At 42.1% G+C, this 22,338-nt stretch overlaps 1 protein-coding gene across 1 annotated transcript in view; it reads left to right on the top strand.

Annotated features, from left to right (window-relative positions):
• Positions 1-207: 207 nt before the first annotated feature.
• plcb3 (phospholipase C, beta 3 (phosphatidylinositol-specific)) overlaps positions 208-22,338 on the top strand; it is a 52,955-nt gene continuing 30,824 nt past the window's right edge. The window contains exons 1-2 of the mRNA XM_083993183.1: positions 208-928; positions 15,504-15,590. Coding sequence (XP_083849309.1) covers positions 830-928; positions 15,504-15,590 — 186 coding nt within the window. The 5' untranslated portion in view covers positions 208-829. The remainder of the gene's footprint in view (positions 929-15,503; positions 15,591-22,338) is intronic.

Genomic DNA, 22,338 nt, shown 5'->3' with positions numbered 1-22,338 from the left:
TTTAGCAGTGGTCACTCACAACAGAGGAATTATTTCAGGAAAAGAATATGCTCACACTGCAGGATCATGTTCATATTAGTTGTCAAGTAAATGTGAGAGGGCAGGCAGGCAGACAGGCAGGCAGAGGAACTAAATTAAAACACACCCCTTTCACACAAACTCTGACCCCCCCTCCTTTCATTTCTCATTCACTCAGTTCTATCTGACGCCGTCCTTCTCCCTCAGCCTCTCCTCTCGGAATCTTCTCTTTTTTCCCCCAACAGAAAACATGCAGGGAGGAGAGGAGGAGGAGAAAAGAAGCAACGCGTCGGAGGAGACAAGACAGAGAGGAAGCAGAGAAAGTTGGTAGAGGAGCGAGAGGGCGAGAGGAGAGGGGTCGACCAGATGGGAGGAAGGAAGGAAACCATCTCTATGCGGGCTCAAGTGCGAGATTAAAGGATTCTGCATAAATAAACAAATATATGAATCAAAGCCTATAATAAAAAAGGGGAATTATAGGCGCGCCACCGCGTTGCGTGGACGCGGACAAGACAGCGGCGGTGCGCGCTGGAACAGCCAAGTCCTGTCTTTCTCTCTCTGGATTTTACTCCTCATGTTCCTCAAACTCTCGCTGAGCTTCACCAACTTTTGAAGTCAGTGGCTGGAAAAGTTTCCCCCGCCTCGGCCCTCCACTCAGCCTCCTCCCCGGCACAGAAGAAGAAGAAGAAAGAGAAGAAGAAGCTCCGGAGGTGGAAGTGGTAGGAAGGAAGAGCGTTTTGTTTCTTCCGAGGAGTCCAGCTCGCCGCAGCCGGGGTTTAGGCGTTGGCACCCGGGCAGGCAGTCCCTCGCCATGGCCGGGGCCAAGCCGGGAGTCCACGCGCTGCAGCTCAAACCCCTGTCCGTCCACGAAACGCTGAAGAAGGGGGGCAAGTTCATCAAATGGGACGAGGTGAGAATGAAATGTTTGAAAGTGAGGCAGACATGTGTCGCTGTGGAAGAAGCCGCTGCTGATGTGATCAGCTCTGACTAACACACAGACATGAGACATGAGACATGACAGCCTGTTGGTGACAGTAGGCCCGCCGTGGCGAGCTGACACGCGAGACTGACGTGCGTGCGTGCGTGCGTGCGTGTTTGTTAGTTAGTTAGTAAGCTTCAGACACTAGATAATGTGTGTATGGAGTGTGCAGGTGTGTGTGCACAGAAACCCACCATAGGTGCGTGGGTGGTGTGTGTTTGTGTGTGTGTGTGTGTGAGAGAGAGACAGAGAATCTAGTAAAAAATTCCCCTGCTGTTGCCAGCAGGCAATCAGTGCTTGTATGTGTGTGTTGTGTTGTGTTTTGTGTGAATTCTTGTCAAGCCGGTTTTTCCTCGGGCTCATGTTGAGTTGAGACGCCTCCTCTCTCTGAGCTCCTGCTCCCTCTCTGCTCCCTCTCTGCTCCCCAGCGGATTAAGGCAGAAAGCACCTGTCCAGCTGGGAGTCAGGAGGAGCTGCCTCTGTTTTCAAGGGATTTGGGAGTTCTGAGTAGCACCTTGATCTACAAAACAGGCCCAGAAATGTCACCTTGCTGTATACATTGTTAACGTATGGAAGGGTAAAGGTCTCTAAATCACCTTTGCAAAGTTATAAATAGTTTTCCTGGCTCTGTTTTTCCCTCTGTACATCAGATGTGGTGTCTAGCAACCCTGGCATGAACTTTCCTGTGTCACTGACCCTAATAGATGTCTGTGTGTGTGTGTATGTGTGTGACAGTTCAGGGCCATTCTGTAGTTGTCTCCACAGACAAAGTAGGTGTGTGTGTCCATGTGTCTGAGCAGCCATCAATGATTAACTCAGCGGTGGACTGATCCACCCTGACTGCAGGCCTGTGTCTCCCACTTGGAAACCCCTGTCCTGGATTCACAACACAATTGTGTGCAACATGTGTGCGCCATTGTGCAGATATGAGGTCAGGTGTGGTGTTGACACTTAAACATGTAAACATGCACAAGCGTGTGCACATACAATCTTAAGCTGCTAAGGGCCATTAAAAGGAAAAGAATGAACAACATAAGCAACTGAAATAAACAGCGTATTAGCAACAGAGCCTCACACACATTGTAATAATGACGTGATATTCCTGCGTGTGAACTTCTGTGTGTGTATGTGTGTGTCTGGCCTCCGAAGAAGGGTGCTGTCACGCAAACAGTGAATACCATGTCCTTTTGATTTCCTTTTTTTCTCTCTCTCTCTCAAACACACACACTAACTCTCTCTGTCTATCTCCATCTCAAAGGGAATTCCCAGGAAATGGTTATACTGGTGATTAAGTGTGTGAACACTCGAAAACATGTGCAACTTTTCTTCTTTCCTGTCCCTTATCCCCTCCTCCGCTCTGTGTACCACTTTTCCCCAAAATCAACAAATGTATTATAGAGAATAAATGGAGAGAAAACAAGTTTGTAGAGAGGAGGAATGTGGGAAAGATGAGAGAGAAGAAAGGGGAAAAAAACGTGAGGAATACTTTTGTGCATAGACGAGGTGCCAAAGACGCTCTATTGTGAAACGTCAGTGTCATAAATGAGATCATGGTTGAGGTTAAACAGGTTTGATCTACAACCACTCCTCAAATTAACTCCAGGAGCTGTCTCATAATTCAGGATTTGAGCGAATGTGAAGACCGAGACTGAACAAATTCCAGGACCCCTTTAAATCTAGAACAGAACTAAAGCATAAAGTTCTGTTTTTTTTCTTTTTCAGTTTATGCAGTCAATCAGCCGGTGGTAGTGATCCTGCTGCATGAGACGGGGCTCTCGTCTTTCATAGAGTGGTTGTGACTGTTGTGAGATGATGCTGCCCAAACTACAGTAGGAGGAGAAACTAAGTGAAGAAAGTGCAGATTGTAAGAAGTCTGCCATCATTACGCCCTAGATATCTCTTGGTGTTCTTAAAAAGCTCTTTTCAGTTATTAATTTGATTACAGGACGTCATCGGCACTCTTCTTTGTATGTCCAAGTAGTGCTGAAGCAATTAATTCATATTTGGATGAGTAGTTAATAGAAAATCAAATTGACCAACAACCTTTATAACTGATTTATAAGGATTTTAAAGGTTTTTATCAAAGTGAAATGCTAAACTAAACACATCTGGTTGATGTGGGAATTAGCTGCTTTTCAGGTCTGTCAATGCAAATTGAATATCTTTGAGTGTTGCACTAAGTGCATCGAGCTCTTCTGGTATTTTATGGACAGTTAATTTAGTAACTAAACAAACAGGCTCTTCTGCATCCAGCATTAATCCATAAATAAGACACTTGTGTTGTTCCCCATCAGGTCAGAAGCTCATTCAAGAAACAGCAGGACTTTCCTGTTTGATCCTTTAAGTGGTTTTCCTGCTCTTTCATGTACAGGAGAGAGATTAAAACAGTCCAGGCAGCACGTCAGGAAGTACTTTTTTGAATCTTGCCCTTTAATCCCTGATATCAAGGCATCGTTTCCGAATGAAGTTTATTTTGTAAATTATTCCAAATCTGTGGCGTGTAGCACGAAAATACATTTTCCCCAACTTCAGAGCGGACTCTGGGGACACCGAAGGTTATCCATTTCAAATTAAGCATGACTCAGTCTGGCTCTGTTGTGCAGGAAACAAATACAATTTAGTCCAACTGTGCTACAAAAATAATTGAACCAGTAGTAGCCCTCGATTTTATTTCCACAGAGGGTTGGTTAGAATTTATTGGGGTTAATATGTGAGATCTGTTGATAACCTGGACATGTGTTTGATTCAGGTGTGATCTACCCCGTCATGTCAGAGCCGTGTGTGTGTGTGGAGGTTTGAAGTGAGTGGTCTAATGGGGACAGAGTGGTTATTTTAGTGTCTGTCTGTTCTATTAGGAAAGTTGACCAATGGGCTTCTGTCCCAAAAACTTGGTGTGTTCCTTTAAGGACTTAGCAAAGTGAGAAAAGAATTAGGACAGACACACACAGACCAGAGAGAGCCTGAGGGCAGTGAAGTTTGTTTACATGAAAACCCCACTTCTGACCCCATCCCTCTTTCCCCCCTCTTCCCTCTTCCTCATCACTCTATCCCTCTCCCACACGGCTCATATCTTCACCTTCTCTATTACTCTTCGTAGTATCTCCTTGTAGTCCTTTTGTCTAACAACAAAACCTCCGTTTCTCAATGGCTTTGGGAATTCTACTGTAGGCCCATCAAATGACACACAAACACACACACACATACACATACACACACACACTGACTCATGCAGGGGGGAGGAGGAGGAGGAGGAGGAGGAATGCATTCCAAATTGACCCTCTTTTCGTCTGCGCTCCGGCTTGTGTACACATGTGCGCTCACATGCGTGTGTGCGTGTGTGGTTGTTTTGTTCTGGGTGTGTGTTTCACGTTGAATGACTTCCTGTTCAAGCTTGTTGTAAGGCTCCAGAGCCAAACCATTTTCCTTCTCTCCCTCTCCCTCCCTCCCTGTGTCTCGGCCTCAGCCGCTGCTGCCGCTCCGCCCTCTGCAGCCCGGCCACAATTCAATTTTGTTGAATTCCGCCTGGAATTCAGTTAAAATTCCTCCTAAACAACCAATTAAACAAACACAGACAGACAGTTTGTCTACAGAGCCGCTTGGCTCTCAGTGTGCTGTGGAGCGCCTTGATATGGATCTTAAAAAAGTACACAGAAGTCAAATAAATAATCATTTCAACACGTTACATTATCTTTTGTCTCCTTTGCACAGTGTTTGCAGGTTTCAGTCCACTTGATTATCCTAGCATTCAAAACACTTCTGCATTGCTACTTCCCTGTACTTCCTGCGCCTGTGCATGTATATTATTTCAAACCAAGCACGTTATATGCATTTTTTCATATTTAAAAAGACAGGAGGCCAAATCTCAGTCTGCAAACACTTTGGTCTTTGGTTAGAACAGTGTGAGAAAAATGCATGTTTCTCCCACTTTTGCCGGGCTCCATTTGTTTATATTCACATTCACAAGAAAACTAGGGCTTGTAAACAAAGTCGCATGGGATCACAAGTTGTCCATTAATTGGACAGAGCTTTGGGGACGTGACATCCTTTTGAGATTAGGGGTTTTGGGTCCATTTCAAGTCCCTGTAACTTGAGCAAAACATGATGGACCATGAAATGTTGCATTTCAGGGTTGTTTCCTGCAATTTAGTTGGGATTACTTCTCAGCTCCTATAGAAGCAGCACAGCAGCAGAAAAAGAGGTCAGAACTAAAGGCCTGGCCACAGTTTAACGCTGTTATTTTCCTCATTGTTTATCTGTGCTTGTCAAACCAGACTGACAACAGACACTTGTTCCCCATTCATACAGATCCTGACAAGTCATTTTTGGATTTGCTGTTGGATCTTACCACCCCCATCTAATCTGAAGACGAAGTGTGTTTATGTATTGATTGACAGATGTGAGTTCCTGCCCAGGACTTTGGCCGTTGGTTCAGTGTGAAACTGTAGAAGGAATATCTCCTCACCGCTGCCAGGCTGAGTCTGGGTCCAAGCAGCCTCTGACAGCACTTCGCCATATTAACATCAGTTTGAGCATATTTCAGCTCAGAAGCTTGAGATGCTTGTGTGAGGGATTTAAAATGACCCATTACTTAAAGTTTAAAACAGTTGAAGGTGGAGAACAGACAAAAAGTATGGTCCTCTGTTTACTTTGAATTCTCAGGTTATCTTGGACTTGAGGTGGATGAGCAAACATAGATTTGCGTAAAGACAAGAAGTCACAAGCCTGAGAAAACTGGCTGCTCCACCAGTCAGATTTTACAGACTGATAACAATAAAGACCTGTGTCCTGTTCTCATTAAGCCGGAGAATAGCTTTTGCCATCCAGCATTCGATGTCTTAAACAACTTAAAAGGAACAAAAACCATAAATGCTCTCAGTTGCTTTCTTCTCTGCTAACTTAGTGGGTAATAAAATCTAAAGCCCATTATTTATTATGCTGTATCCTGTTCATTAGGTCTGCTTAAAAAGCATCAGAGTGCTGCAGGAACTCTCCTGTCCCCAAGTGAATGTTTTTGATTTATCTTTGTTAAATGGCTGGAATATGTCTGTGGTTAAAACAGATTTTATTCTGCAAAATAAAATATTCCAATTTCAAACTTTTACCTTGATTGTATAATGAAGGCATACGTAGCTGTGACTCACACTAATTCCATTGGGATGATCTATTTAGTGGACTGAAAATATCTTCCCGGAGTAAAACGCACATCACTTGATCCTTCTTATAAATTCTCCTCCTGTGTATTTTTATCTCCTGCAGGTTGAGACGTGCTTGTTGTCATATTTTTTTTCCTGCTCCTTATGATGCCACAACACTGATGGAAAGAGACCCACTGTAGTAGCCTGATATGATCACTATGCACTAGAAGTGAGATGAATAAGATATTTTCAGAGGATTCCAAGTAACTCTGTTCACATGTCAGCGTTTACTGCTCACACAGCACGCACTACTTTTTGATATATGAGAGTGCCAACAGCAGGCAAGAGGATTTCATAATCGCTTGGAAAGCATCTGTACCTGAAATGCGACAGCCTATTTCTCAAAATAAAAACACGTCTTGTCTTGGAGACACATCTCATTTGTAAGCAGAAGTGCTTTGTCATTGTGACCTTAAAGGAAAAGGCAGTGGGCTCCACTTTCATGCCAGTGGCTTGTCAGAAAGTGGATATGTTGGTTCTGCGTGAGATTGATACACGGAAGCAACAAGCTACGAACTGTGGTTACGAGATTAGTGAAGGGGGGAAGATGTTCTGGAGACGAGGAGGAAATGCAGGCTTGTGTGAGGTTGTGACGCCGCGCTGAGAAACACTGCTGACATCCTGGCAGAGTGGTGAGAAACAAGGGATGGATGGACAGAGGGAGGGAGATGGAGAGTTAAGGAGAGAGGGGTGGAAGGTCAACCACAGCCACATGTGAAGTGTGGGACTGACATCTGGACTGCTCCAGCTCTTCTCCTCCTCTTTCACAATTTTTCCTCCATTCATTCGGCCTACACACACACACACATGTGCAGCGGCTCCGTGATATCTGTAACTTACACGCCGTCATTTGTCATTTTTCCTTCTCTTTCTCTTCCTCCTTTTGACTTTGACTTTTGTTCTTCTCTGTCTGCTTCCTGTCTTTTCTGTTGTGTTCCCGCGTTGACTTTTACTTTTGTTTCCCCTGCGTCCTCCACTTTCTTCCCTTTCTTTCTTCCTCGACTCAGTTTCTTATGACTGGTTTGCTCTGACCTGGTTTTTGTGGCTGTCTCGTGGAAAGAAAAAATATCCAGCAGGTTTTTTTGAGGTGGGAAAAAAATCCTTGTTTTCACATCTTCAGATGGAAGATATAGTAGAAGTTAAGAAACACTTCATAATTCATCAAATTAGATTATTTTCTTTTTGTGAGTCTTTTTAAACAGAGCTTTGAAATGTAATTCAAAATTCAAAGCAGGCAGTTTGTGTTTTTTCTTTGTCGGACCATAAAACAGTGTTTGAAACTCCCTTTCAAGTTTATAGGTTTTTGAAGTTGTAAGGTGGATGATAATGTTCATACAATCAGGATTTGAGCTCCAAGGGGAGACTTTCTTAAAGGAATACTTCACCCAAAATCGATAATTCACCAATTTTCTACTCACCGTCATGCCAAGGAAGGGTTTGGAGAACTTTCAGAGTCATCAAAACGCTTTTGGAGTTCCAGGGTTGCGGCTGGCAACGGATTTTCATATAATGGCGGCGGATAGAGTTCACTTTTTAATGGTCCAAAACACACATTATGAAACATCCAGATACCTCCATACTGCCCGTCTGTACTGACCCAAGTGTCCTGAAGCCGCGACACGGGATGTTCTTCTGTGTTTACATCATACGTCCAATGGTTTACAACGTCAAACAATCATCTTGCGGCAATCCCGTGCATCTCGTGCAGCCACTGGGAGCTACGACTACAACAAGGCTAACAGAGATCAAATTAATTTTTTCCGAACAACTTTTTTATGTCGCGGCTTCAGGACACTTGGGTCAGTAGGGATGAGCAGTATGGAGGTATCTGGATGTTTCACAGTGTGTGTTTTGGACCATTATATGAAAATCTGTTGCCAGCCGAACTCCAAAAGCGCTTTGATAACTCCAAATGTTCTCCAAACCCTTCCCTGGCATGACGGTGATGGTGAGTAGAAAATTGGTGAATTATTGATTTTGGATGAGGTATCCCTTTAAATTGTGCCCAGTTATCCTGAATTATACGATTCATTACATCTCCTCACTATCACTGATCTTTGGCTGGGGTGTTTGGAGCAGCCACAGAAACTTTCAGACGTGGTCTAGACGGTATTTTGTACAATTAGTTTGTTTAAATCTGAAATTTCACGTGTGCTGATCAGTTCTCTGAAGGAAAAAGGGTAACAACTGAGAGAAATAGAGAAAGAAAAGGCAGGGGCAGAATTTGGCATTTCCAACAGTGGGACAGGATCTCAACATGGCACCTGGCTTAATGAAACCTGTATATACACTGGGGTATTGTTCAGCATGAAGAACATGGCTCTGCTTTGCTGGGTGAATGGCTCATTTCCTGTGAATAAGGTCAGATCAGATGAAAGTTAATGACACCTGTGGATAAAGTGCAGGCAAAGAATGGGACACATAACAAGTAGTGAGTAATACAATAACTCTTATATAAGCCTCAAATGCTAGTTTAATTCTGTCCTTTTATTCTATAGCCTAGTTTTTTTCCCGCTCTGGCCCCGCCCCTCCCTCTTTCCTCTCCTCACTAGAGTCCAAAGGTTACCTGCTGTCATCAACTTTTACCATGTTGCCAAAGCAGCAGCTCAAACACACGCTGAGTGGACGGCGGCTTTCTTTCTCACACCACTCCTGCAAGCTCACAGAGCACACACACACACACACACACACACTGTAGCTGAGCAAAGGTGCACTCGGAGCAGCCACTTTTATCAGTTTCTCACTAATGGCTTTCTCCTGACTGATATTACACAACACACGCAAACACACACACTCAAGAAGTATAGTGAGGACAGTATGCAGGAAGGGAGATGGAGACAGAGACAGAGACAGAGCAGCCGTGTATCAACCAGTGTATGGCCTTTCAGGAGCTCAGTAGCTGCTGGTTTTCTGACCTGGGCTTCAGAGGGTGGTGGGTCCGGAGAGTCAGGCCTTCTGGAGGGGGTCTGCAGAAAGACACATGATCTTTAATCAATTAAGCTGGAAGAAAAGTGCTGGAGGGAGAGGAGATGATTGACACGAAGAAAAGAAAGACAGACGCGAAAGAATGAAAAGCGCAGAAGGAAGTGAGACTTCGGAGGGGTTTTACATATGGTGGTTAATTAGGGAGTGGGGTGAGGTCCAATTATAGACCTCGCACAGAAAAACACTGTAGGGTGCGTGTTTATGGTAAACAAGGAATGTGTGTGTGTGTGTGTGGAGGGCGTGCACTAATGATTTCCTGGTAAGGTTTCAAACATTTTCCCCTTAATTTCAACTGGAAACTGAAGTGCACTCAGAGAGAGACACTCAAACACATGCACAGTACATTTTGAGTTAAAACATGTTGATAATTATTTTCACCTTTTTATTTGTTTATTTGTTCTATTGAATGTTTTTTCTAACTAACTCCAAAAAACACCCGCAAAGATCCAAATTTATAGTGGAAGCAACAATTCTTGTCATTTTAGAATAAACAAATGGTTTGTTTGGCTTAAATATCAAATCAATTGTAACTGAAGACAGAGTGAAGGTAGGAAGTTGAAAGAGTGGACGACATATAAAAGAAGCAGGTAAGATAGGCAGAGGTAAATATAACAAAGACATCTGTGTGTGGTGGTGAAAGGCATCATTAGAAAGTAACTGGCAGGTACAGTATGTAAAACCCAGCCAGGCATTACATGCAAATACATCAGATCACAATGGTGTCTGTGTGTTGGTCTCTGCAGCCAGTGCAGGCTAGAAAGCTGTATGGGCGATGTTGTTATATTACTGGTCACATGAGCCCACAGATCACATTCCTCTGGGTAAATGTATGTGAGGATGTTTGTGAGTCTGGTCCCAGTGGAATTCCCCATCTACGGCGAAGTGTGTATTGACACTGGATATACCCTATGGTCGATTTATAGGGAGCAAGGGAGAAGGGAAACAAAGGTAGAGGGAGGAGAAGTAATGACAGAGACTGAGCATGTTGTACAAAGGTTAATATACACTGTAAAATGTGTCATCCAAATAGATAAAATGACAAAACAAAGTAGTTAAGACTTAAGATAACTCAGTGATTACATTCCTACAGAGGCCATTCAAACACTAAGGGTATATTTAAAGGGTACGCACAAAAGGGTATATATCAAACATTGTACTTGTGTGTTCTTTCCAGTATTACAAAAACAAGCTTTCAGCCCGTGTTAGCCATTCTTCAGTCCCATGTGTAGCAACTTAAACAGCCAAACCGAGCCAGATCTGACAACCACATTACACCAGCCATAGCAAACACAACAGGACGGCTGCCAATGTCAACACAGAGAGCATCTCCATCATGATTTAGTTTCATTTGCTCTTGCACACCAACACAACCAGTATGAGCTCACAAAGCATACGGGGACGCTTTTGATATACTGCATCTGTTGCTAATGTATTACATTAACATCAAATGTAAGTATTGGTAGTAGTGTGTTAAGAAGTGTTGTTCTGTTTGAACTGAAAAAGCCTGATACCTGGCCTTGTGGGGACAGAGGAATCTTTAGTGCTTGATTCTACAGGTTTCTGTTTCATCTGGAGCATTATACAGATGTGATTGGATTATTATAGGACACGTCTTCTAACTGTAAACTGTGTTCTTATCAGTCTCAGGGAAAATGCAACATGATTGTTGATTGCTACATTCCAGATTGAGGCAGCCACTTTTAGTTTTGGATGGGGTTTGGTATTATGATGTAGCAGTCTTTGCAGTGAGTGGGTATTTACCCATGACCAAATGTCTGGTATGAATGGGTCAAACTCAGGTTAAAAACATATTCATTATCACATAGTTGCACACGTTTTTTTGTTGTTGTTTTTTACACTGAATGACTGCATGGCTGGGCACCACATCATTTTTTAACATATAAGAAGTCTGTATTTTAATATTGATCATCAAGAGTGATGGAGCATGAACCAACTGTAAGAATGTAACATGAGATTGTTCATGCTGTTCTACCTTCAAACTGCCATCGTAATCTTAAACTAGAATTAGGGGCGCTGCTGGGGTGTGAAACCCACGACCTTCAGATCAAGAGTCATATTGTACAGACAGTCACATGATCATCTCTCTCTGAACACTGACATTAAGGAGCTCTGTGTGTGTGTGTGTGTGTGTGTGTGTGTGTGTGTGTGTGTGTGTGTGTGTGTGTGTGTGTGTGTGTGTGTGTGTGTGTGTGTGTGTGTGTGTGTGTGTGTGTGTGTGTGTGTGTGTGTGTGTGTGTGTGTGTGTGCGCTGCATCATGGAGCCAGGTGTGTGAGCTTCTTGCTCCAACACTGAGTCAGAGAGAGGTGCAGTAGGAAACAGTGACAACTCACCACAGACCAACGTCTCAGTCAGAAACAGAGCTGGTGAATGTACACAAGAACTTCAAATAAGTTCAAATAACAAATATGAAATCTGTTCTCCTGACACAGTCTGGTACACAGAGTAGAACTAATATTTCCAGTGGTTTTTGAGGATGAAATTTGAAAATGAGGTGCGTGGACCTGGGACACATGTGAGAGTGAGTTTACTGCATCGTTACAGGTTTTAATACATCATAGATACAGGACACATGTTTATATCTACACCCAGAGGCAGAAATGTGTGAATAAAGAAATGACTAAATCAAAAAATAATAAAGTAAAGCAATAAATGAACATATTTGACGTAAATATCTTCATATATCCAGAGGATGTGTATACGTGATGATAATGATAATCTCCTTATAGACATGTGGATGGATAGATACTATACTGTACCTGAGTGTTGGTGTGTAAGGTATGTGACCAATTACTATGTGAAATGTGGAACAGAGGGTGGTGGAGCAGGTCTGTTCCAAGTTTCACTTAGTCATAGGTCTCATACCCTATGGCTACTGAGGTCAGTGCCTCGATGCTGATGCACACAGACACATGTATATACATAAAATATTTTTTTGAAATATCACCCTGGTATTGGTATCAGTACTCGGTATTGGCCGATATTCACAGCACGAATATTGGAATCTGTAAAAAAAGAGGAAAAAAGTGCTATCTGAACATCTCTAATGCTGAGCCCCATGGTGCTAGTTATGGAAGTTGTCCACTTTGGACTTTCTGGAAACATTATGAAAAATATTCAAGTTTAATTTGCTAGAGGAATGTGTGCAATGTGGCACGTATCTTTTTGCATATGTTAAGCAGCGACAGCATTTCCAAAGAATTTTAAACAGACTGATTTGCCTTCGATGCCCAAGGCAGGTGTTTTGATTTGCAAATATTTTTCCTCTAATTGCGTTTGATAGAAAGCACGGTTATCTCTACTTCTAAGGTTTGTTGTTGGTTATGTTTGTAGTACTTTGGAAGTGGGAACATCTGGATTGTTTGAAGTTTGCACTGTATTCAGCTCTGTTGTCTCAGAGAATTAAACCTAGCAGACAAAAGATAAACAAACAGCTTCAGCTATGCAGACTCAGATTTCACTGCAAGTTAAGGGACGGTTTTATGCTGACATTAACAAAAGAGCTTCTGACATCAGGTCACAGCCTTGAGATAATCACAGCATGAAATTGGAGTTGTACAGTTTTCCAGTTTCCAGGGAGTAAACACGTCACAGGTTCAGTGATTCACGCTGCGCATTTGAAGTTTAACCCAATTATAAAAGCATTGTAACAAACCCTGGTAATGTCACTGCCCCAGACTGACATGCATTGTCTCATAACTCAAAGCTAATAAGGCTATTAAATCTACTGTTGTTTGATGCAGGCCTCATAATGTGGCTGAACACTTGACTTTTTAATTGCATGCTCTTTATTTTATTCCTGACCTTTTGTTTGTTGGTTTTTCTTCAATCTTCACCTTTTCCTCTAACCCCACACCTGTCCAAAACTTCCTCACCTTTAACCACCTCTCCTTTTTCCCTCTTTCTTTTCTTTGTTACAATCCAAACTTCTACCTCTCCTGCTAACCTCCTCTGTGTTAGCCAACCTTGGAGCCTAAACTTAAGGTATGTTTAGCTTTTCCCAAAGGAAATGGGACAAAAGTTAAAACTAAGGAGACATCTTTGAGGAAGTTTGACATTTTTTGGACATATGCTTATTTCCTTTCTTGTGGAGAAATACAATTCCAGGAGTATTTTAAAGTTAGCTAGAGGAGTAAAAACACCTGACCTGACTTATTAACACTCACACTAACACTTCACTTTTTACAATTTTTATTTTGTAGGAAGTAAATTAGATACAACAAGTGAATTTTAGAAGCATTTTAGACACATTTTGTAACTAAGCTAAATTCAGCTAATCATCAGTAGCTTCATATAGCATACAGACCAGTGATATGAACCGCTCACTTTGAGCAAGAAAACAAAGTGTATTTCCTAAATGTCAAATGATTCCTTTAAAACTGTGCCAGTAGATGATCTTCAACAAGATCATCAGTGTCATAGTTATTTGTGATAGTTTTTTACTTTAACTTACTTAAAGTTTTGCCTGGTTATAAAACTATGTTCACAACACTGCTTTATTGTTATTTCTTATACCAGTTGTATAATAAGTTGTTTATCCCTCCATTTATGATGTTGCTGAGAGTCTTTCATGGGGTCCTGTACAGTTTGGCCATCTCTGCTTTGGTGTCTGTTCATTGAAGTTAATTGATTTGCATAAATTACTTTATTCTATTATTACCTTCATGATCCAAATGTAAACATTGAGCCTTTCAGTCCATCTTTGCATATTTAAATGTTGAAATATGAAACTAAGACCATTTATTTATCAGCTTTGTTAAAATCATGCAGTAGCCGTTTTATTTGTTCTGCCTCACATTACCAAATACCTTCTGTATGTGGTCAGTGGTGAAGTGTCTGTGTGTTGCCCTCTTGTAAACCTATTTCCTCTGGTAGTTTGTTTGTGGCACAGTTTTCTGTGGGCTCCCACGCTGACCTTTCCTCTTTTTTCCCATCTGATGGTGATGATGATTATACTCATGACGACATATGTACATGAGTCACCTGTCACTGCAATAACAAACAATCTGGATCATCATGGACGATATGTTTGTTGGGCAAGAGTATGACCGCTTACCACTATAATTACAAAGTCAGCGGCCGTGTGTTTGTGTGTTCTTGTGTGTGTGTGTACAGTCATGGTATCTTGCGTACGGCTCCGTAATGACGATGCTAATGACATGATGATGCAGACTCCAGTGCCATCATTATGCTGCACATAAATGAGAACTTCATGCTGGGCAGATTCTGGTTTCTAGTGTCAAACCAGCTGTTGCATGACATGTGCGCACAAGCCCAGTATCCCTGTGTGTGTCTGCAATAATGGCAAGGAACCGTAAACCAGCAGGTGCAGCCACTGCTGCCATAAGCCTCTTAATTTACACCACACTGTCTTTCTAGCGTCATGAGACTTTAAAGATGATTTCTTCTGTGGTGTTGAATCCAGAGCACTTCCTCACATGGTTCTGTGTCCTTCTATCCCTTCAGATGAACTTCCTTCTTTTCTCCATTTAGCATTAGCACAGAGAACAACAACAACAATGGTGCTTGTTGCCGCTGCAACACAAGGATCAGGCTGTTGTTCTTGTGCACATAATTACAGGTTAAAGCAGCAGTTTTAAGTTTGAGTAAGAGACTGTGTTAAGTTGTGCTCAAGGAAACTGCTAAAGTCTGAGAGCATGGTGAGATTGCTAAAAGCAACAAACAAACAACAATGTGGTTTATGACTGATATTTAGTGCACTCACTTTCAGTTTACTTCCAAATATAGTACTGGCTGTTATCGCAACTGATGTAAGTGATTCCCGAATAAGACCTGTTTTGTAATAAACATATTATCTCAATAGCCACAGAGCTCACTTTATCTCTGCATCTATATTAGGGGTGGGAGAAAAAATCGATTCACGTAAATATCGCGATATCTTTTTTGACGGTTTTTAAATCGATTTCTTTCTTTTTTTAAATATTGTGCAATGTGCATTTGTTAGCCTTTTTTACATACAGAGAGTACAGGTTTTGAAAAGGGTTATAAGGGTATAAAGTTCACTTTATAATGGAGTATGTTAATTTATAGGCTCCTACAGTATTTGTGTGCAGATAAATGTTAAAAATGCAGACTAAAAATCGAGAGAATCGGCAATATCGTAGAATCGCAATTTAAATCGAATCGCCATCCAAAAAATCGTAGAAGAATCGAATCGGGAGAAAAGCATATCGTCCCAGCCCTAATCTATATGTGTATGTTTGAGAGAGTGACAAACGGAAGTAGTGTGTGTACTTGTGTGCTTATGTATGTATCCCCTGCTAACAGTGCTATTTCTGTTGCCTAGGAGCAAAACAGCGGGCCTCCCACCTTGGTCACCCTGAAAGTTGACCCAGATGGATTCTTCCTCTACTGGACTGGAGGCTCCAACCTGGTAAGACGCACACACACATTCACACATGCGCACACGCTGGTTGGCCCCATACACTGCCTCTTATCTCGCAAAGTAGCAAAGATCAAATACAAATGGGCACAATGGACTTTTAATGTACCAAAGTGCAGATATGGATATTACTTAAACTCCACCACATGCCTCCTCCTCCTCTTTGTTCAGCTGTTTCAACAGTCTCTCTGAATAGTTGTTTCTTCCTCCTCTCCCACTGCGTCCTGTTCTCTCTTACTGTGGTTGATTCAGTCCATTAGATCAGCCAGAATGGGTTTCATCAATTTGCCTTGGTCTTGTTTTTCCTCATCCTCTTGTTCCTCCTTCTCCCTGATGTCTTTGCGGTCTTCTTCCTTTATAGTCCTCCATTCTCTTTCACTTGATCCATCCATCATTCCCAACCAACAGTCACCCTCTCCTCCTCATCATTTCTTCCTGTGTTTAAACCATTAATATGGGGTTTTACATTTTTAGGTATTTGGGTGACATAATTACCCAAAAGGAACAGTGAGACCGACGTGCTGTGAGTCAGCAGGATGGAGCGTTTTCAGAATAACGCTGTGGTTGAGCAGCGCAGGTCTTCATAAACAAATCCCTCATACAAAGAAATGTTAATCCACTCTTTGTTCTCTCTCTATCTTATCTCCACCTCCACCTTTTATCTGTTATCTCTCTCCTTCCACTCATCTGCCATATGTTTATATATAGTATACACTGGAGTCCAGGAGGCTGAAACCACTTCCCCCCACTCATTTGAATGGGAAAGTGGTAAGTGTATGTGTGTATATAAATATATATTTCTACGTATCTCAGTGTAATGTCGGCCCAGTCAGATCGAACAACATTACAGAGTAGCTCAATTAACCCCCCACCCCCATCCTCCCATCCTAATCTCTCTCCATGTGTTTCCCGCTCCCCCTCCACACACACACACCATCTCTCTCTTTATTTCTGGCTGTCTATTTATCCAGAAGGCACGTATGGAATGACCTGTTGATAGCCAATATTATCACTGTCTTGTGTCCTCATGTTTTGGAGTGCGAGTGCAGCGCGAGTGTCTGTGGGTTTACAAATCTGGGCCAGAGCTCACGTCATCCCGCTCCGTCTGCACGTGTGTCAGCATGTGTTCATGTATTCACATAACACACAGAGTCTTTAAATACTCATTTTATCCTGATGTCTTGCTTTGTGCATGTGCCCGCGCCTTCCTGTGCGCGGTATTAAGATAATAGGCCGTTTGGTGCCTGAGGCGCAGTAGTGACACTGTTTAGCGGAGAGTCAGATCATCTTTACAATCATGGTAAAACCCTCTCAACACTGCCTGTGAACAGTTTTATTGACAAGAGGCTGTTTGGTTTTTACATCATTTCATGTGATTTATAATTTGGCCATTGAAAAATTCAGAGAGCAGTCACCTTGAAATAGTACTCCACTCTAACATCTCATTAATCTCTCTGTGGAAAGCAGATACTCTCTGTGTTATTATTTTTATTACATGCATCCTTCATCCTTGTCAAAACTGGTGCCTACATTTACCACAATGCAACTTGACCATGACAGTTCAGTCAAGGATTCAGGTGTGTTTGTCATGACTTACGTAGTGCCCTCAACCTGATGTGTAACACTGGTGGAGTTTCCCTTGAAGGCATCATTCAGTAGTGACCTCCTGCCTGGGTCTGCAGCAGGTTACTCAGAGACAGCCTGACTGTAGCCTGGCCCAACCTTGGCCATACTCTACCAGCATCTTCACTATTTTCTATTTCCATTTCAACCATATTCAAATTGTAATTCTGTATAATAAGTTCACACAGAGTCCATGTATCCCTGCTCTTGTTGTTCTGTTCACTCCCTCTGAGTACTCACTGTGTGACAAGCTTACACAACTGTTTGACAACTGCTTTTTACAAAGTCTGCAAACAGCCTCATGTTTATCCATGATTTTTCCATCAGTTGTGTTGAATCCAAAACGTCCCCTCTTACTATTTCTTATGAAGTTGTGTCTTGTGGTCACTACTTTTCTCGATTTACGTCAGTTTATTGATGGGTCATAACATGCCTCTTACTCTTTTGAATCATTACATATTGAATAAGAGTGAGCAGAGATATTATAAGAGAGGAGGCGCGTCCTAAATAAGAAGGCCTGTAAAAGGCCATGGGAGGAAGGAGGAGCAGGTGGAGATAGTCTTCAGTGCATCAACGTTCTTTAATTAACCATCAGATCTAAACTGGCTCTGGTGCGGGGCAGACAGTGACACTGACAGTGTCACATCACCACACTGTTATTTGAACAGTAAAATTAGTTGCTGTATTGAAATCTTGTGTTTGTGTGTGTTTAGTAGAAGTGTATCTCTACCTTATTTTGTTTCTGATTAGTTTTTATTAGATTTCAAAAGTTAGGGTCAAAGTGTGCTTAAAGGGGGGCGGTGTGTGGCGCAGTGGTTAAGGCGACTGCCCCATGTCAAGGCTACAGTCCTCAACGCAGGCGTCCCCGGTTCGAATCCCGCGTCGGGCAGACCTTTCCTGCATGTGATTCCCCTTCTCTCTGCCAAAAAAAGTGCGCTTAAAGGGATCGTTCAACATTTTGGCAGATTGGCCCATTGCCATAATCCGCATAGTCATAGCAGTATGTTTGTTACCTTTAATTGTCGGTGCAAGCTATTTTTAGAACGGCGGAGCAGAGCCGCGAGCTGCTCAGAGCTTATGGAGGCTCATGGGATTTCTTGGTTTCTCTTATCCAACTCATCAAATACACAATCCAACAACTCCAAAACGCTCTGGTGGACAAGTTGTGACCTGCACATTCACCACGCTATGAGATAATGATGGAATGTTACCAGACAGAGTTGTTTTCGAGGCAAATGCAGAGACTGCTTGCCGGAAATCTGCCCTCGATAGGAACACGCATCAGCGGTTTTGCATGAATTTGCCTCGAAAACAACTCTGTCTTTTAACGTCCCGTTATTATCTCATAGCGTGGTGAATGTGCAGGTCACAACTTGTCCACGAGAGCGTTTTGGAGTTGTTGGATTGTGTATTTGATGAGCTGGATGAGGGAAACCATCCCATGAGCCTCCGTAGCGTAACTCTGAGCAGCTCGCGGCTCTGCTCCGCCGTTCTAAAAATAGCTTGCACCAACAATTAAAGGTAATGAACCTACTGCTATGACTATAGGGATTATGGCAATGGGCCAATTTGCCAAAATGTTGAACTATCCCACAAGGCTGTCTTTGCATTCATAGGAGCTTGGTCTTGGAAGACTTGTCTAGGATGCATAATGAACTTCTTCACAACATCACTAAAGGAAGTGTAGACCGGCCAGTCATCTTTTAGTCAGACTTATCTGGAAGACACAAAGGCAACATGATGGATCTATTTTTGGTGTTTCTAGTTGAGACAATCAACTTAGCTGCTTGGATGCCACTTTACATGTGGCGTGGTGTGTTGTGGAATGAGAGACAGACGCCGAGGCCTTTTCTGCACCTATCTGAGAGTATTTACAGGAATCTAGGAGAAAATTCAATGAAACTGGCTCTGATATGTTTAGTCACTTAGAAACAGCCATGTGAATTATTTATTTTCATACTACTGTTTAAAGATTTTTATCTTGACAGTAATTCCTAAGGCAACGAAACTTCCGCTTGCCTCGGTGCCACCTCATTTGCCTTGTGCGCCGCAATGTTTGGCTTTTCTCTCATGACTTCTTTACTGCTTTTCATCTTTGTTACTGTTGGCGTGACTGTGCTGGACTGTGGCCACTATTCTTACTCCAGTAGCAGGAACGCAGCTCGCCGTCGGTCACTGCCATAAAAAATGAAATATGCCCCAAAACATCCAGACCTCTAAAGCCAATTACTGGGTATTTTTTAGAGATGAAAAACAGACCGTTAGTGACTGATAATGGTTCGTTTATCTTCTCAGCAGGATTTAAAGTGTCTAACTGCTTCTTTGTGAATTATATATATCTTTTTTTACAGTGGTGTTTTCGAACTGTACTTTCCCAGAGATCACCTGCCAGTCATATTGTGTGACCAGTGCCATGATGTCTGTTTCTTCAATTTTTCTATGTATTAAGTTTCTACAGTGACGCAGGTTTAAATCTGGACAGTAGTCATGGAAACGTGCCCTCTGCTCCTCTGCAAAGCTCCTTTTGGTCAAATGAAACTCCTGTGCAGCGCTGTGAGGTGAATGTATGTGCTCCCTAACAAACGTGGCTTCACAGAGGTCTCGTGTCAAAGTGACAGGATTTTGAATCCAGCCTTCTCAGAGCGAAGCTTTAATTCAGCGTTGTGGCTCCCCAGGAGATTTTGAACCAGAGCTGAAAAGAAAGAGGACATGGCAACACAGATATCCAGCTATTATTAATGAGAGCAGTTAATACGCTTTCACACAGATGACAAGGGTATTCTGGATGGAACCCATTTCTCTGAATAGAGGTACCCAAAATATTTGATCTCCAGTGCAGTTTTTTATTTTTGCTGCTCTGCTCTTATTACTTTAGATGTCAAACCATGCAGAGTTTCATTTAAAGACACCTCTCTCTTTAATATAAGGATGACGGTGTATTTGCTTTGCGAAATTCAGGGCCGCTGTGGTCACTTAACAGAACTGGATCACACTCGCTAAAGTATCTCAGCAAAGACGTGCAAGGACGTCTAAAAGTCTGCAACCTAAAAATGTCAAACGCACTCTAACAATATTCAACTTAAGAAAAAGTACGAGTCGCTGTATCAAGGGGAGAAGGACGCAGCACTGACACTTTATTTTATATAGGGTGGACACACGCATGCATTAAAGCTCAGCCCCTGTGGATTTGAGTTCAGAGGGAACTTTTAAAAAACACTATATAGATATACTATAGAGAAACCTGCATAGTATTGATGAGGTCATTGAGTATTATCAATAATTGTAATAAAAGGTTTGCCTTCACGTTTTGTTGTGTACCGTACTAATGCAGGAGCTTTTTGGTGATTTTCAAACCACCTCCCTGGATGTTCACCTGTGTCTCTTTTCTGTTTCCTTTCCTCTTGTTCCATCCATCACTGGTCTATTAGCCTCATTTTATTCCTCCCTGGCTTCACCTCGCTCACCTCTTCTCACCTTTTTTCACTTGTTTCACGACTTTACCTCCTTGGATCTGGTTTGTGTCGCTCTCTCTCTTCCCCCCCGTGTATATCAATCTGAACATACACCTTTCACCTCTCCTCATCCTCATCCTATCTTCAATCATCTTCTTTCTGTTCACTAATCTCCATCTGTTTCGTGTCACCTTGGTCTGAGGCCTCACTTTGTTTAACGTTTTCCTTTAAATATCTCTTTACCTCTCTGTCTTGTGTGTCATTTGTCTCTCTGTCCTTTTTTAAGAATGCAATTTCCCGAACTTTTCTTAAACAACTTTCTTCCTGCTCTACCAGTCAGCTGAATATTTTCTTTCACCCTCTACATCTCCTTCCTTTTTCTCTCACTCCTTCCTCCATTTTCTCCTCCCCCTTTTTCTGTCAGTTATCTCCCTCTCTCCATCTTTCTGTAATGCACAGAGATTCACTAACACTGTCTGTGTGTGTGTACTAAAAGGCCAGAATTTCCCATAATGCCTGAGTCAGTGGCGATAACAACCAACTGTCGCTGACAGACACACACTCGCACACACACTCATACACACAATGGCTTGGCGGTGAAACAAGGGTGACACACCCCACCACACACTACTCTTCACTGTTATTTTTTGTTTCCACTGTTCCTTTCCACTCACTGTTCCTCTCTGTCGTCCTTGACTCTTTAAATACATCCTCTGTTTGCGCTCTGAGATAAAGTTGTTATTAAAATGATCACATTTTACTTTATCTCCCCAATGCGCATCTACCAAGTGATCTACGTGAGTTATTATGGGTGTTCTGAGAGCATAAATCCAACGGGTTACACAGAGGTTGGATTTTATAAAAAATATTTAAAAGCGGCGACAGAAGGACTCGCTAACAGAACATGCGGGCCGGGGCTGAGTGTTAGTGTAACGTGGCTGATAGTGTTTGATGTAGCGCCTTGGAGAGCTGCTCTCTGCTCACACTGCTAATTTATGGAGTGCAAGAGAGTTTTCTTCCAAGTGGTAGCTTTAATTAAACAGTGCATATTTCAGCAACAGCTCTCAAACTCTGAAGCTCACGTCCAGGAGGAGCAAAGCACACGTGCACTGACCCCTAGACCCTCTATCAGTGTAGACTTGGAGCTCATCAGCTGCTAAATACTATCACTCCGGGCCCTTTATGTTTATAAAGGGACTACAGGCAAAAGCAATTGCACAATAACAAAGCAAAACAAACAAAAGAAACATTAATATATCTTGAATAGAATTATAAACAAAATAATACAAAATAGAATGAAATAAAAGAGAAAAAATAATAAAAGAATAATAATTTTTTTTTTTTAATAAATAAAAAAAGAAAGAGAAAAAAAATATATACACATATACACACATACTGTAATAATAGGAACAAATGTTTGCAAAAAGTCAGTATCATATGCAACAATGTTTTGTGATCAGAGCATTTTTTGTCTCGATTTGAATCTGAGTAAAGACAGAGAATTAGTCAATAAATGCATATTTTTGTTCCATAACTGGGCTCCACGGTATCTTATTGAACACTGTCCACGAGATGTATGATACAAAGGTAGATATAGGTTATTGATTTGTCTAGTGGAATATTGATGAACCTGAGAAGTACAAATGAAAAATGTTGTGAGGCTG

The sequence above is a fragment of the Trachurus trachurus genome (assembly GCF_905171665.1).
Source record: "Trachurus trachurus genome assembly, chromosome: 18".
Taxonomy (NCBI): domain Eukaryota; kingdom Metazoa; phylum Chordata; class Actinopteri; order Carangiformes; family Carangidae; genus Trachurus; species Trachurus trachurus.
Note: the sequence above shows the minus strand (reverse complement) of the source record. Positions and strands in the feature narration are given on the sequence as shown.